This window comes from Hesperophylax consimilis, chromosome 8 (assembly GCF_061612785.1).
Source record: "Hesperophylax consimilis isolate HC1 chromosome 8, BYU_Hcon_1.0, whole genome shotgun sequence".
Taxonomy (NCBI): domain Eukaryota; kingdom Metazoa; phylum Arthropoda; class Insecta; order Trichoptera; family Limnephilidae; genus Hesperophylax; species Hesperophylax consimilis.
In genome coordinates, this window is record NC_142843.1 from 18,192,799 (window position 1) to 18,208,864 (window position 16,066).

The window sequence follows — 16,066 nt, forward strand, 5'->3', positions numbered from 1 at the left end:
CAAACAATTCAACTTTTTTTACCTAAAAACGTTGGAATTTCAAAAAAGGAAATTATATTTTTTACTTGTACTACCGTGTAGAATCGCTCACCATAGTTAGCGCACTTTACCCCCGGACACCTATATCCATAGGTTACAATTAGTCCGTTGACTGACTGTCCCTGCATCTTCTTTGTTTTTTTTTTAAATGAAAAAGAATAATTGCTGACAAATCATTTGGTAATAAAAAGTTCCACACATGCTTAGAGTTATTCATGTAAAAAGACAAAAAAGATAGTAATAAAAAAATTCTTGTTGTAGTAAAAAACCCAAATCATGTGGAATTAATGAAAAACACAAACCAATATGTCAAAAGTTTTATTTTCCAATAATACAGTTGTTGATAGAGATATTACAGTTTCAATAATATAGTTGTATTGTGTTACATGAAACCTTATGCAATATTTCATTATTACCTTCATAATACCTAATTAATTTAAAAACAGGCAAGACTTTGAAAAGGAATAACATAAAAATAAAGTATAGAACAAACTTATAATAGAAAAAACTTAAATAAAAATCGAGACAGGTTTAAAAAAACAATTTATATTAATAAATAGTACCTAACTGAATAATATATTACTATATTTTTAGGTAGTTCAGTGAGTTGGTGATTGGGTAGGGTGAATTCTCGTAAAAAGTAATAATATATTTGCCTGATTCAATAAATGATATAGGCACTGAAAATCAATTCACAAAACATTATTTTTGCGATGTTTTACTTACTGCGCACCGAATAGATAAAACTAGAAATGCGTATTTAAATGGAAACTGGTGCGCTCTGTCTCTTACACTGCCTGACATCGCATATCGCCATTCTATTTGATCGAAATGAAAATATCACAATGATGATAATACAATTTTTTATATTAGAAATTTAAGCAAAGAATGGTCATACTTTTGGAGCAAGAAACCAGCCCACATTGCATTTCTTGTGTTCTTCTTTATTCTACGTTGCTGCAATAAAAATGATGAAATATTAAATACCTCCTTAATCTTCTAAACAAAACTGGCAAACTGAAAATTCATCATATATTTAAATCTTCACCCAGTCACATGTATTTGGATGGTTCGATAAGTTAAGTTGAAAATTCTTAAGACCAGGTCATCAATCACCATAACCAACATAATTTAGTTTTATTAGACTTGAACATTAGACTAGACTACGATAAAAAAATATTTTTTTAACATAAATAGGTTTTAAACTCTCCGCCTATAAGTCAGTATATTATGTAATATTAACTCTTTAAAAGCGTGACGTTTTGATGCTAGGTACCCCTGTACGCGGCACTTATTCAATGATACGTATTCGCAAGTTATTTGTCGAGACATTCACATACAGGGCACGGCCACTCGCAACTCAACTGTAGCGACATCCGTGTAGAACAGGTTAAGTATTGACAGTGCCGTGTTTCTGGGCAGGCCTTTGCACATATGCCCTTCTGATCTAATCGTGTCTATAAGTCGGTTTTGTTATAATAGTGGCCTTGTGCAAAATAATAAACAAAACAAAAATATAAAAATCAATTAAGAAACAAAACATTTGGTACAGCATACCAACTTTTGTAAACAAGTCAATAAACATGTGCGAAGACAGATGTTTCTTTTAAAATTACAATGAGATGTGAACCTAAATTAAAATAATGTGAAAATAAATATTTTGATATCACAAATTTAAGTTGTACTGCTAAATAAAAACACAATAAAAAGGAGCAAAAAATTATTTAAACCCTGTTTAAATTTACAATCTCAAATATAAAATCTACATAGCATTAACTTTTTCATAATTTACTCTTTTATAATTCTATGGCTAGTCAAGTTATAATAATAAATAAATAATATAATCACCGTGAAAAACATATAATCCTGCAAAAATTGCACATTAACTTCAGACCTTGCTTTGTTAATATACAGGGAGTATAAAGTCAGATAGAGCTAAAACAATATTTTACAGTTTGATGATAAAAAAAGGCTGATAATAATAACACTAATCGTAATAGTAACAGATTTACCCACAGACTAAAGCCTTAGACACATTATGCTATATTATGCGTGCATAATTTGGGCGTGGCATGTACGTTTTATATGTTGGGGTGACACACTATGCTATAATCTCACTCAGGAGAAGGGGTCAGATCAATTGGGGAACTGTCGTGGAATATTATTTCTTTGTATGGGATCTGTCACTTTGACAGATGACAGCTGCGTAATTACGGCACTCCGTAAATTGTTTTGATCCCTTCTACTGCGGTAGGTAGGAGACGGGGTTGCGTAATTTTCAAATGTCGCCTGGCTAACAGATCACAACGCTCATCGTCATAACGCCAACACTTACAACACATCATCTTTTTAGGTGTGACAGGTCTATATGGGATTGTATGGCGAGCAATATGGAGTTATATAAAAACACTTTGAACTTATAGCGTAATCTGTCACCCCCTTTAAACTAAAATAAATCTTATTTTGATGGATTAAGATGCAAAATAGATGTCGAATGACAGCTTCTTTCGTATCTGAAAATATTTTCAATTAGGGGTCCGGGGGTAAAGTGCACTAACTTTGATTTTAGAAAAAGAAAAGATAAATAACTTTTTTCGATATTCCAAGGTTTTAAGGTTAAAAGTAAAAAAGGGAAATTAAATTAAAATGGGAAAATAAATATCCTTCTATGAAAAAATATTTTAGTATGGGTAAAAAAAGTTGGAATTTCGAAAAAAAAAATTTCTTTTTTACTTCTACCATCGTGTAGAATCACCTCCCGAAGTTAGTGGCCCCGGACACCCTGTATAAAGTAGCAGTAATAACAAATAATCGAAGTAAGTATGTAACATGTGTGTATTGATGATTTAAACAATGAGTAGTCTGTATCAAATGCGTTAAATTACATACATTAATTATATCAGTTGCGATGCAGCCTCGTGTTAAAACAAATACTTATTGTAATCTTGAATTCATTGACTTTTGACTGAAATAAGTTGATTTAGAAGCGTGGTCATTCTCCCCAAAGGCACGATCATTGGTAGGTTTATCCTGCCTCTTGGAAAAATTAAAAGCCTGTGCTGCCTAGCTCTGGCGAAGTTACCGGGGACGTAAAACGTATTGCTTTCCAGAACATCAGGATTGCAAATGTGTCCATTAACCAGTTTATGTACCATTGCAACAAACAAACACCAAACTCTCGCATGTAAAGGTATTGCATAATTTTTTTTTGCACCTTTTCTGTATAAATTCTTGAATGATTTAATGTATTTTTCTTCTTTTAGCAACGTTTTAAAGTGTAACAGAATTTAATATCTGCAGAAAAGAATTATGAACCTGCACGTGAAAACGACCCCTAAGTAGTTTATTTTTAAACCCTTGAAGAACCTTACAAGAGAGTTCCACTGTGTGTATAAAAATGCTTTCGTAAAGAGAGGATGGCTAGGGAAAAATTGACTGGTGGCCATAATAATTAATAATTTACATAAACTTATGTATGAAGCTAATTTATATTTCCTTAGAACACTACTTCTCGAACACAGAAAGTCGAAACATGTTGGTTGCACATCAACAAAAAATTAATGTACCTAATCTTGGTAGAAATAACTGTATCAACTTAATGTATGTAACCCGAATGACAAAGCATAATTTTAGCAAATTGTATAACAGTGTTTAACCCTTTGCCAATATTTTCTATCCTTATTAAAGTTAGACTAAAATGCAGTAGAAAATTAGTATTCTGATATTATTACATATTATATCAGTATGCATGTAGAAAGTTTAAGATAAATCATGAATGGAGAATTATTCTACGTCTACTGAAATATTGGAAATCTCAATTGATTAACATCAGTAAGAACTAATTTTTAATAGTTAACATTATTTACCTAATGCCTATGTATAAAAAAATCACAAAAGTCACTTGACAAGTCAAATTATATAATTGTAATACCACAAAATAAGATCACTATTTAAGAGTGGCTATATTGACTGTATCAGAAATGGGTTTATTTCCTATTCTGATTGTATCTGCCTGATTAGAATTTAAATTACTCAGCATATTTTCAACGGCTTCCTCAGCATCAGATTCTACGACATCAGCAGCACAATGAATTGTAATAGTTTCTGCCTTTTCATTAACTAACTTGTTGCAATTACTGGCAACAGAGAGAGATTCCACATTATTAACAGCATCTTCAATGGTTTTATTCTCTTGGGGGACAGCTTCTAAGACTTCAAAATCTGGATCGGTTGAAGGAGGATTTTCTCCGACAGGGGACGGTGTAGTGAGAGTGCTCCACCAGACAGACAGGGCTCCCTTGGCCTGGGAAAGGGCCCCGCCTACTACTCGAGAGGTGGATGCGACGGCACGCCCGGTACTAACCACAGCTTGGGTTACTTTCCTGCCACTCTCCGTACTGGACATAGTGCTGTAAAGACAAATAAAACCTAAATAAAAATACTTACTAACATACTCTTCGATCAAGATTGGATTTAAAAATCTTTTAACCATTCAAGCGTTAACACATTTAAAAAAAAAACCACAGAGCATGAGGGATTTCAAAACGTTTGGTCTGTTCAGTCGTCTCATTCTCAAATCATACCTTCAAATATGTATTAATTTAATGGAAACATATAAACTGCTTGATGTGGTTTAAAACCAATCGATCCACCTACATTTCACCATCTATCCCATATAAATAAAAAAATTTAAAATCATTAAATTTATAAAAGCGTGAATTCTGTATGTTCCCTACATTTTATGTACTTATTTAGGGCAATATTGTATAATTCTATTTCTGTATAATCTATGGTCTATTGGAACTTCTCAGACAGATTAAAAAATGCAATTTTTACATGTAAACAGAGAGTTCAATTTTAGTTTAAAAAAATATTTTTAAATTTATGTTCTTGGATTGGTCCACATTGGTAAACGGTTACACGGGAAGAACATTAGTGGCATCTTTCCATGAAAATCTTCTATCTACAGATACCCAAATTTTGGATACTGTAAATTTGGCACTCGAGTGGTTATAGATCATTGCAGAAAAGCATTTAAGTAAATGATTAAATCTGTCAAAATTTTGTACTCACTGCGCTAATCGTAGTTTCATATCGGTAACCGAGAGTTGGCCAGCAAAGGGATGTCCTGCGGGCATATTAGTGAAGAGATCATCAACTCCCCGTTCTGCAGTCACTACCCAGTCTTGATACGCCTCTGTAGCTTTGAAAGCACTCAAAAATGAAGCATTGAAGTTATCTATTTCTCTGCTCCCCTCTGTGAATACAATCAATAATATTATTGACATACATACATTGAAATCAAAAGTATCATTTTTAATAGACAGGGAAGTGATTGTTTGTTTACCCGGTAGAAGAGAAGTTCTCAATAGACAAAGAACATATCCTGCAAATTGATCACGTATCCAAGCATCCCCCTGCAATGCTGCATGCCTCACTAAATGATCAGCAAATCTCAGATCTTCTGTACTCAGCTGTAGTTGTCTCCTTAGAGCAAAGTCGGCTGTTTCAATTCTCAAATCACTTGTTTCAACTAAAACATCAAACAGTTGTCTCTTTTGCTTAAAAAGAACATTGGATGCGCCAATCAGGAATCCTTTAACTGCCGGGTCTGATAAAAGATCCATGTATTGAAGGGAGAGGTAGGGAAGGCAGAGATAACCCTCGGAAAATAATTTCAGAGGGAGACCGAATTCAGAAAACTCTGCATCACCCGCTAAGTGAGCCAAACCATTGACGCTCATTTCTCTAACCATGGAAGGAGTGGAATGTGACTCTGGAATAGTCTTAACAGGCTTGTATTTCTCTCCAACGCTGTGACTCTTTTCTCTTTCTCCCACTATTATTGAATCGTCTACATTTAACCTCTCATCTATTCTGTCGATCAATAGGTCGTTGCAATTGTCTCCTTCCATGCATAATTCTTCTTTTCCAAAAAATATTTGCTCAATTTCGAGAAAGCTACCATTCTCTTGCACTTCAATTTCATTGACTTGAGCGTTTGAAGTCAGAGTTTCATTGGCTGGAATGGACAAAGGAGCTGGAGACATGGGCCGAGAAAGTCTGAAAAAACAAATGCATTTTTAAATTTAGGATGTGAAATGTTTTTACCGAAATATAGAATTTTACAATGATTTGAAGACTTACATGATGTTGGCAGACTGATATAAACCTTTTTGTATACAATCAGGATGGAGAGAGAGTAGAGTGAGGAGGGACGAGCTGACAGGTCCCGCAGGGGAGCCGTGTAAGACTACCTTTCTTTGCAGTAATAACAGTTTGAATAGGAGAACAGCTTTATGTCTCCAAGTTTCTACTAAATTTGTTACAGATAAACCTGGAAATACAACATCTAGTTCATAACAACACACATAAGAACATATTAAAAAAAATAATAATAATAAAATCGAATCATTTTAACTAAGCGAATTTATACTGCCATCAATAAATTCACATTATGACTAAAATATCAGAGTTATGGAGTTCAATTTTTTCAACAAAATTTTAAATGATTTTTTTATTATTTTTAACTTCACCTAAACCATAAATCACTTAGGCGGTTATTGTCTAGTGCTGATAGTTTTGCTGTGATTACAGTTGAAAGTTGATTAACATCGCAATGTATAACCCTTTTTAAAAACAGTTAACCCTCTCGAACATGAATTATGCTTAAATAGGTAGAGAAGTTGCGAAATATTTTTACCATTATTACAAAGTGGTATATGGGCCCCATTTGAGGCTTAGTGATCAAATGGTACAGGAGGTTATAACTTTGCCATACAAAATAATTTAATGTAACTTTCAAGTAAATAACATATTTGAGGATCTAAATTCTTTATGATTTTTTTTAAGGTAAAGGCGTATTTAAGAAATGGAATAAAAAAAATTTCATACACAAAAAAATTTTCGTGTGAAATCGTGCATGAAAATCTTCAAAACACTAGGGAAAAAGATATATTTTCTTCTTTTGCAACACTTTAGATCATATTTGAAAGCATAGTATAGCTTGTCAGTTTTTTTCAGCCGATGAGCCCCTCTATCTTGTCTAAGCTGAACTTTTTCAGTGAGCCTATATTCTCACTCTTTTCTTGCCACCTATTTATTGGGCTGAAGGATGTTGGATTACCTTTTTTGACTGAATGACTGCATCCAGTGTATGTGAGAGATGAAACAAGAGATAATTTGAATTCTAATAGTCTAACAGCTCGTTATTGCAGTTCATTTGCCATAAAATCTAATAGTTTACTATTGCCACATTGAGAAGGTGTTATCTTTTGGTCCATCAGATTAACTCCTCCCATGTTTTTGTTATATATTTCAACATAAAATGGCCTATATATGCCTATCTTAGCCATACCTTGCGTGGACCACCTCTTAACTTTAGAGATTGACTGACAAGATTACTGTCAATCCATCGAGTCACTGTTACATTGGATCGGGACATTGCCAGAGAAATTTAAGAACCTCGATGTATTCACTTAATTTATTTAGTTTAATTTAATTTAGTGGCCGCACCACGTAACCTGTTTGTGCGTATTATAGCTGACGCTTGCATATGAAATCACTCTGCAAATTTTCGATGGTGGTGAAAAAATGAAAGTAAAAAAGACAATTTTTTTGTGCACTATTTCACATAGGTTTTCCGGTACAGAAAAATTTTCATCATCAGAACCATCAGGAAGAGATTGGATTTTCATCGAGATTACAATCCTTACAAATTCAAAAACTAATTTTAGAACTGTATTGTAGAAATTATTTAGAATATAATTAAAAATAAGTTATCCTCAAATATTTATCAATTCTACATCAAAATACTATAAACGAAATAAGTTTATACACAAAGGCCACTGCATATTATTGGTTGATGTTGGCATTCCTTGGAAAACATAGCCCTCGTATGAGGCTGAATGGTTTTTGCAAAGATATCAATATAAAACCAAAAAAAAAAATAATGGCCTAATAGTTTCACACATAAGACGCAAATAGAGAGAACATAAATATATTTAGTTACAGTTAACAATGGTCGAATTTCAATACTTTACTGTATGTTGATAAAAAGGATAAACAGAAATCGAAGAAAAAACATCAAAAACTTTGACAATGACATTTAAAATCAAATTGGGATAATTTTTTCATACAGTGGTGAGTTTTTGAAATATCAATGAATCTCAAGCAAGGTCTAAAGTGGTCTATGGCACAGTTGTTTTTGAAAATATCATTGGAATTATGAAATGGCAACTTGTCAAAGATGACTGATTTTGGGGCCTCATATGAGTATCTCGTGTTCGAGAGGGTTAAAAATTTAAAATGTAAGTTAGACAATGAATATTGTAAAAAGAATATAATAAAAGAAGTTGACTGGAGTTTCTCACTATAAACGTAAATATAAAATAAATGTCTTCAAGCAGGATGTGAAAGGGAAGGGATTAAAGTGAGACAATAAAAAAAAAAGAAACAAAAGAATATTTTAATTTTGGTCTTGAAAATAGGCCTTGAGGGAGCATTCCGTACGTCGGAGGGCAACTCGTTCCAGAGATAAAATGCTTGAAGTGTAAAGAAATATGTGAATGTACATAGATTAGTGGATGGGGATTTCAAGGGTTCTATCATCTCTTGAGCTAAGAGAGGGATAAATTTGCTCTTAAGAGCACTAATTCGTACCAATGATAGTTTGACCTTTGTATGTAGGAAGTCTTAGGACGGGTTGTTTCGGAGAATTTGAACAATTCATCAAATTTCAACATTCATTATAGGGTTCTGTGAAAGTCCTATTCAAATTCTGTTATTATATAATTATAGGCTAGTTGCTTGACAGAACTGAAATAAAAACAGAACTTAAAAATATCTTTCACAGAACTTGAAAATTAACTTTGAAATTTGAAGAATTGTTCAAGTTCTCCGAAACAACCCGTCCTTAGTCTCCTAAGGGAAAGCACTGCCAAACAGCTTAAGTCAGTACTCCTAAATTTGATTCAATATTCAACGGTAATTACAAAAAAAATAGACATCAAAGTGATTTATGTCAACCAGTAGCAATAATTTTGGAATAAAAGCATGTAGCACTGACCTTCTAATACTTGTTCAGTAAGAGCTGGACATCCGTTAAGATGTTTGTAAGTATCTTCCAATAGTTGAGTACTACAAAAATCCCCTCGTCTGAACCAGGCTCTCGCTACAAGTTCCAGCTTTACGGCAAGGCGTCCAAAGAGAGGTTCGCGTGATATCACACAGACACTCTTTTGGACAGAGCTGCGCGTCATGTCTGATGTACGTTGCGTTACTTGCTGAAACAGACATTTTAGTCAAAAGATTCAATATTAAATAAATTATCTACTCATATTATGGGTTGAAAATCTATTCTATCAAAGTATGAAAGTTATATTTTATTAATCGTTTTAGACTCATATATATATAATTTATTCCATAAATAAAATTGCCTCCCCTCCATTCAACATTTTATCTCTTCTGAGACTGGAAGCAACTCCAATTTTCCATATAATATAATTTATTCCATTAATAAAATTGCCTCCACTCCATTTAATTTAATTTTACTGTCGTATGTGTGGTGAAACCATGTATGATCGTGTGAGAAATGTGGAGATCCGCAAGAGTGCAAGGCTGATGTAAGCGTAAAGAGTAAGATTAAGAAAGGGACGCTTAAATGGTTTGGGCATGTTGAGCGAATGAGCGAAGACAGGAGTGTAAGGAGGGTATATGATGCAAATGTGAATGGTAGCAGAAGTTGGGGACGGCCGAGGAAGACATGGCACGATCAAGTGAATCAGATACTCAAGTCGGGCCTTATTAAGAGTAAGAATAATAGAAAAGTATGTATGAGACGATGTATGAAGCAAGAAGTATGTGCCAAGACCGAGTTGTTTGGCTGTCCGTCCTCTCTGCCTACCTCTGCGGGGAAAAGGCGTGATGGTTAGTTAGTTAGTTTTTTTAAGAGTGAATGCAACTCCAATCTTCCATTTAATATAATTTATTCCATAAATAAAATATCCTCCCCTCCGTTCAACATTTTATCTCTTCTAAGATAGAAAGCAACTCCAATCTTCCATATAATATAATTTATTCCATAAATAAAATTTATATACAAATTCTCCTTCCAGCTTCATAATCTAATATTAAATGTAAATCATAATATTTCTCTGTAGTCAAAATACTTGACCTAGGCATCATTTTTTACAAAAAACTCTGCTTTCTATCTCATATAACTTTTATTTCTAACAGGGCTATGAAAATGTTGGGTTTTATATTAAGGATTTCCCACAATTTAAAAAATATTCACAAAAATTCTGTACACATCTATCGTTAGAAGCATTCTAGAATATAACTCTATAATTTGGTCACCTATCTTTTTCATATTAATATCATTGAAAGAGTCCAATGCAAAACTTTGAGATTATTTATTTTAGACTAAGAATTCCTTTAGAATCAATAGATTTTTTATTACATTCATTGAAATTGTTGAAGTTAAGTGACAGAAGAATTTTTTTAATATAAAATTTTAAATTATCAGTTTGATAGCCCTGATATATTATTGTTGATTCACTTTCATGTTCCAACCATTAAATCAAGTTTTCCTAGTATGCATTATTGTAGCAATCATAGCTGATGTTTTTAATATCCCTCTATTGAAATATAAAACTGTACTGATTAAAAATTTTAGCAGTGCATATATTAATGAGATCACTGCATAACCAGTTTATTTTTGTTTCTTTTAATAACTTTGTACTGATGTGTATTCTTTTTTCTTGTTAACTTCTTCTTCTTTCGTATGGTGGGGGGGTCAGAGAGGGACATCTAGGTCTGCGAGCCATACTAGGGCGTCAGGCGTCGCCATGTGAACCTCATCAATCCCGCCGGGGAATGAATGAAGCGGGCATTCGTTGACCACATGTTAACTAATATAATCTTATATTTTTTCCTTTCATTCCATTATGACTATCAATAACTTTCATGTGTGTAAATGGCACTTGTGCCATTAATTTAAAATAAATAAATTATTTTAAATGATACCTTGACACTTGAAGTAATAATTGAAAAAAAAAACTACAACAACTTTTGTCATTTAAATAAATCCAATTGTGATTCATGTCTGAGATTGATAAAATAATTTCAAATATTGAAATATTTTCTTTAACAGATAAGAAGTCAATTCTATTGGCTTGTCTGAGGTCCAGGATTCGAAAAGTGTTATGTAAATGGGAGACATTGGTTTTCTTTCAAATCAGTATGGATGGTTGTAGAGTGTTTTTAATCTATCTTAGTAGTTGCATGGCTTGTTACAGATAAAGATGTATATGCCGAGTGACTAATAATATATTGCATTATGACATAGTAATGCAGAAAAGGGTGTGGGTGGTGGTAGCCTGATTAGAAAGCACGTAGTCAACCGCTTTATCCATTCCTCAACAGAATTGATGAAGTCTAAAGGCGACACTTGGCGAAAACAGCTCAGGGACCTTGATGTTCAACTTTGACACAATATCACAGTCTGGTGCAGACCTGCCTACAGACTAGTGATTTCATCCGTACTAGCTGAAGCAATCACATCGGAAAGCTCTGCCGTCCGATACCCTTTCCTTAAGTCAGGCCCAATGTTTGTTTGATCCGTTCAATTTGTTTTCCTCAAATTGGTTCTGGCTTCCCCTGAAGACTTATCTAATGGAGTAAATATTAAAATTTTTATTTTAAAATATGTTTATTCAGTTCAGCAATCAGTTTAATCTCACCTCTAAAGGTATTTGCCTGAAGCATGACACAGCGAAAACTGTATGTGCCGGTTGAGTTAATCCGGGAAGGTGGAAGTAGACGGTGTCACTGTGGAAGTTGTGGGATCCATCAGGTAGGGCCAGGGCGGGCAGGTGGCGCCATGCCGAAGGAAGCTCGTGAGGATTGACCGGCGATAGCTCCGGGTAGGCATACTCTATCTGAGAACATTATGTTAAAATCTAGACATCTGCGTCATTTTCATAGAGTTTTGCCAGGCGCGCACGGGTGACATGTCATGGCAACAGAACTGTTTCAAAATGCGTAAAAAGTCATCCTAATCGTCACATCGCCACATGTGGGATTTTGAAATAGTGACGAAACTGTTGCCTTGATACCCGTGTGCGCCTGGCCTTAATTCAATACCACGTTGCAATTTCCTATTTTTAATTATATATTATTTAATCAATCTCTCGAGGGCAGTGCTTCCCAAATGGTGGGTCGCCACCCGACAACGAAATTAAGTTGTCGGGTTGCACAAAAAACTGTAAGAATGGAGGTTTTTAAGTTTGTAATTTCACAATGATAAATGATTTGCTATCAGAACATTTTTGTTAAAATGAAAACTCTATTACTTTGTGCAAGTTTTCGTGTTTTTAATAAAACTTTACATACAACAACTAGTCTCACCACTACCCGTGTCGTTATCAGGATACAGAAAATAAAAATAATTTTAAATCTGAAATGTAAGGTTGTTGTTTACAAAATATAAGAAATAATTAATCAATCTGCATTTGGGAAATTTCTAATTTTTGAAACATTCTAATTTTAATAATATAATTATGTAAAATGAACATTCGCTTTCGTTATACGGGATTGTATGGGATCAGGGCCGCCGACAGCTAATCTGGGCCCAAAGTCTAGTAGACTATACCGGGCCCCCTCCCAACAACTTACCGGGGGGGGGGGTGAGATAACAATTAATAAGTTCATGCTTACCTGCTACTGCTAGGAATACTACTTCATTACCTTTTCTTATACCATTATACCAATCATTCGAATTTAGCATAATTATTCAATGGAAATGTTTAAAAAGTTATGGTGAATACTCAAAATAAAATACTTGTGTTTCTTGTTTGTGTGTATTTACATATTCTTCGTTAATCAAGATATCTTGAGGCTAAATTAAATTATTATATTTGAAAGACAGAAAACAGGTAACAAAAATAAATAATCAATTTTCAAATCCAATGGAAAATAAATTAGGAGTACCGCAGTGATCGATCCTTGGCCCCCTATTGTTCATGCTCTATAAGTCTATATTAATGACATGGTGAAAATATTTTCAAAATGCAAAGTACGACTATTTGCCGATGATACACTTATATACTTAATTGGAGATAACTATAAAGAACTAATAAATATTTTAAATAATGAACTAGATGATGTATCAAGATGGCTATAAATAAATAAGCTTAAATTAAAAACAAAATGTATGGTGATTGGAAATAAGAAGACATTCAGTGAAAGCAAAATTAAAATTGATGGTGAAATTATTGAAAATGTTACTGAAATCAAATACTTAGGAGTTATATTAGATTCCAAACTAAACTTCAATAGACATGCCGAATATACCCAAAAGAAAATTGGCAAAAAGATATCTTTTTTGGGAAGAATCCGGCCTAAAATTTCCAGAAAAATCGCCATCACCATTTACAATTCAGGCCACTTGCATGGATTTCATAACGACTTGGTAAAAATCGTGTGGATAGATCTTTTTACTAAGATTACGAAAATGTTAGTAAAATTTTGTAGAAATGTACATTTATTTTTATTTTTAAATAAATAAATCCATTATTTGGGCTCGTGTCGTCACTACATGAAAATGTCCCGTCTACTAAAAATGTTCCTATTAATTTTGTAAAATTCCACACTGATTCAATTTTTTTATATGGCATCACTTTGATTTCAGGCGAATTTTTGAATTAGTTCACTAGATTTATTGTTTGTTCTCTGCGAACTTTTCATTTGGTTTGAATTTTTGACAGATGTGAAGAGAACCCCGTACAATTTAGATGTCGGTACGTGTTTTAGAGGTATAATGGTTATGGTGCTGATTTTATCAAAATCAAATTTTATAATATTCTTATTATTATTATAATTTACAAGTACAAGTACAGGGTCTGCCATCTAACTTTTTACATTGGATTTATTGGAATTACATTGGAATTACATTGGATTTATTAATATAGACGTTGTACATTATAATGATTTATGATCAATAAGATGGATCAAGGAAAAAAATATTTATGAGATGTAATATTTTTGGTATGCCTCGTTATTCGGTTGTGTCATTCGTGTGGAAAACGTTCTTTTTTTTAAAAATGATTTTCGGCTATGTAATCATTGTTTTTTCTCACCTATAAAATTATGTCCCATCTTTCCGGTTTATAAAAAAAGTACTGATTTTTCGGAACACGCTCTGACAGTTGGGCCTACGGAGCGTGCGGGCCTGGGCGCCCGGCCCACGTCCGTTCCTAGTGTCATTGGCATTTTTTAGTAAAATATCCGGGCCCCGTCCCGGGCCCCCCTTAGGCCCGGGCCCCAAGTTTCGGACTTGGCTAACGTGCCCTCTCGGCGGCCCTGTATGGGATGACAGCCAAAATAATTTCTGTTGAAGACATTTTCTTATGTTGGTATACCTAAAATTTTGTAAAATCCGGATATTTTCCTTTTATAGTAAAAGGTGAATCAAAAGGTTTAATTTAAACAAAAAATCGTATTATGCTTGGCCAGCGATCCCAAATAATTAACTTTCTTTGAATAACTTTAACTTTCTTTCTTATATTTTATAAACAACAAACTTATATTTCAGATTATTTTTATTATCTGTATCCAGGGGTAGTGGCAAAACTAGTTGTCGTTTGTAAAGATTAAAAAAAAAATATAGAAAACAAAGTAATAGAGTTTTCAATTTCAGATACATATTTTACGCCTGAGAACATACAGTAAATATTATTGTAATTTCTTGAGTAAACAACTATTATTATACTTCAACGCAGTTCAATAATAATGAACATAACCCCCCATAATAAACAGAATCGAAGCCTGTTGAGTCATGGTGGAATGTTTTACGTAGGTATTTGCGATATTTCTCTTTGTAACTTATTTCATACACTGCTTATGGTCTGATATTTTGTTAGTGCAAATATAATATTAATTGAAAGAATGGGTCATGTAGAAAATGGCATTTTGGTGCTATCGATTATTTAGTAGAACTTTTGATTTCTCACCTGACAGCCCTTTTTATGATGGAAACCAACAACTATTATGTTAAGAATAGGCTGCGATATTGTACTCATGTTTCCATTTATATCTTTTTACGAAAATACAAACAAATTTATGTCTGGTATCATTATTTTAACAAACACGACAATACTGACTCTGACTGCTGACAGCTGACAATTATTAGTTTTTCTTTGCTTTGTTTTCCACAGAAGCCAACAAATAAAAAATATTGATCAACTACATTTTATGGCTGTCAAAAGAGATTTTTTGAAGACGGGGTAAATTTGAACCATAGTAATAAAAGCTGATCCAAAACCCCCCTACAGACTCAACTGTTGAGTGTTGTGTATAGACGACACGATGGTTGGTTCAATTTTGTCAGTTGGTACTTTAAGGAACACACGCAACATACCTCCCACTGTATAAAAAATACAAACATTTGTAACCCCTCTAGTTCTAGTAACATCGTTCACGAAAATAAAAAGACAAACATGAGTAAAAAAATTAAACGAGAAAAAAAGTGATTTACGTTTTTCATCTCAATTTTGTCAGTTGGTACTTTAAGGAACACACGCAACATACCTCCCACTGTATAAAAAATACAAACATTTGTAACCCCTCTAGTTCTAGTAACATCATTCACGAAAATAAAAAGACAAACATGAGTAAAAAAATTAAACGAGAAAAAAAGTGATTTACGTTTTTCATCTCCCTTTGATAAGCAATACTCATAATTGACAATATCGAGGACTGTCTTACACTTCAATCAAATATTAATAGCTTTTACGATTGGTGTCATAAAAACAAATTAACTCTTAGTGTAAAAAAATGTCAACTTATGAGATTCCACAGAAAAAATACCCATTGTTGTTTACCTACTTTCTCAATAATTACACCTTATTATCTGTTGATGAAATAAGAGACCTTGGTATAACATTTGACACTAAATTAACATTCATTAAACATATTAATAATATAACCAGTAAAGCAATACAAATGTTAGGATTTGTCTTACGGATTT

At 33.2% G+C, this 16,066-nt stretch overlaps 1 protein-coding gene across 1 annotated transcript; it reads right to left on the bottom strand.

Moving 5' to 3' along the window:
• Positions 1-392: 392 nt before the first annotated feature.
• On the bottom strand, positions 393-15,210 carry LOC149421668 (late secretory pathway protein AVL9 homolog). The gene is made up of 7 exons (XM_089634983.1): positions 15,051-15,210; positions 11,781-11,978; positions 9,107-9,323; positions 6,187-6,376; positions 5,387-6,102; positions 5,113-5,296; positions 393-4,448 (listed from the first exon to the last, which is right to left on the bottom strand). Exons 1-7 carry the CDS (start codon positions 15,117-15,119, stop codon positions 3,986-3,988), a joined length of 2,037 nt encoding a protein of 678 aa, XP_089491109.1. The 5' UTR covers positions 15,120-15,210; the 3' UTR covers positions 393-3,985.
• Between the last annotated feature and the right edge of the window lie 856 nt (positions 15,211-16,066).

What these genes read in the sequence shown, in the direction of transcription:
- LOC149421668 (XM_089634983.1), bottom strand. Translation starts at nt 15,119, where the DNA reads ATGAGTACAATATCGCAGCCTATTCTTAACATAATAGTTGTTGGTTTC. An exon ending in TATCAGTCTGCCAACATCAT is followed by an intron (nt 6,103 to 6,186) that starts GTAAGTCTTCAA and finishes TTGTTTTTTCAG; the next exon opens with ACTTTCTCGGCCCATGTCTC. An exon ending in ATGAAACTACGATTAGCGCA is followed by an intron (nt 4,449 to 5,112) that starts GTGAGTACAAAA and finishes TTGTCTTTACAG; the next exon opens with CACTATGTCCAGTACGGAGA.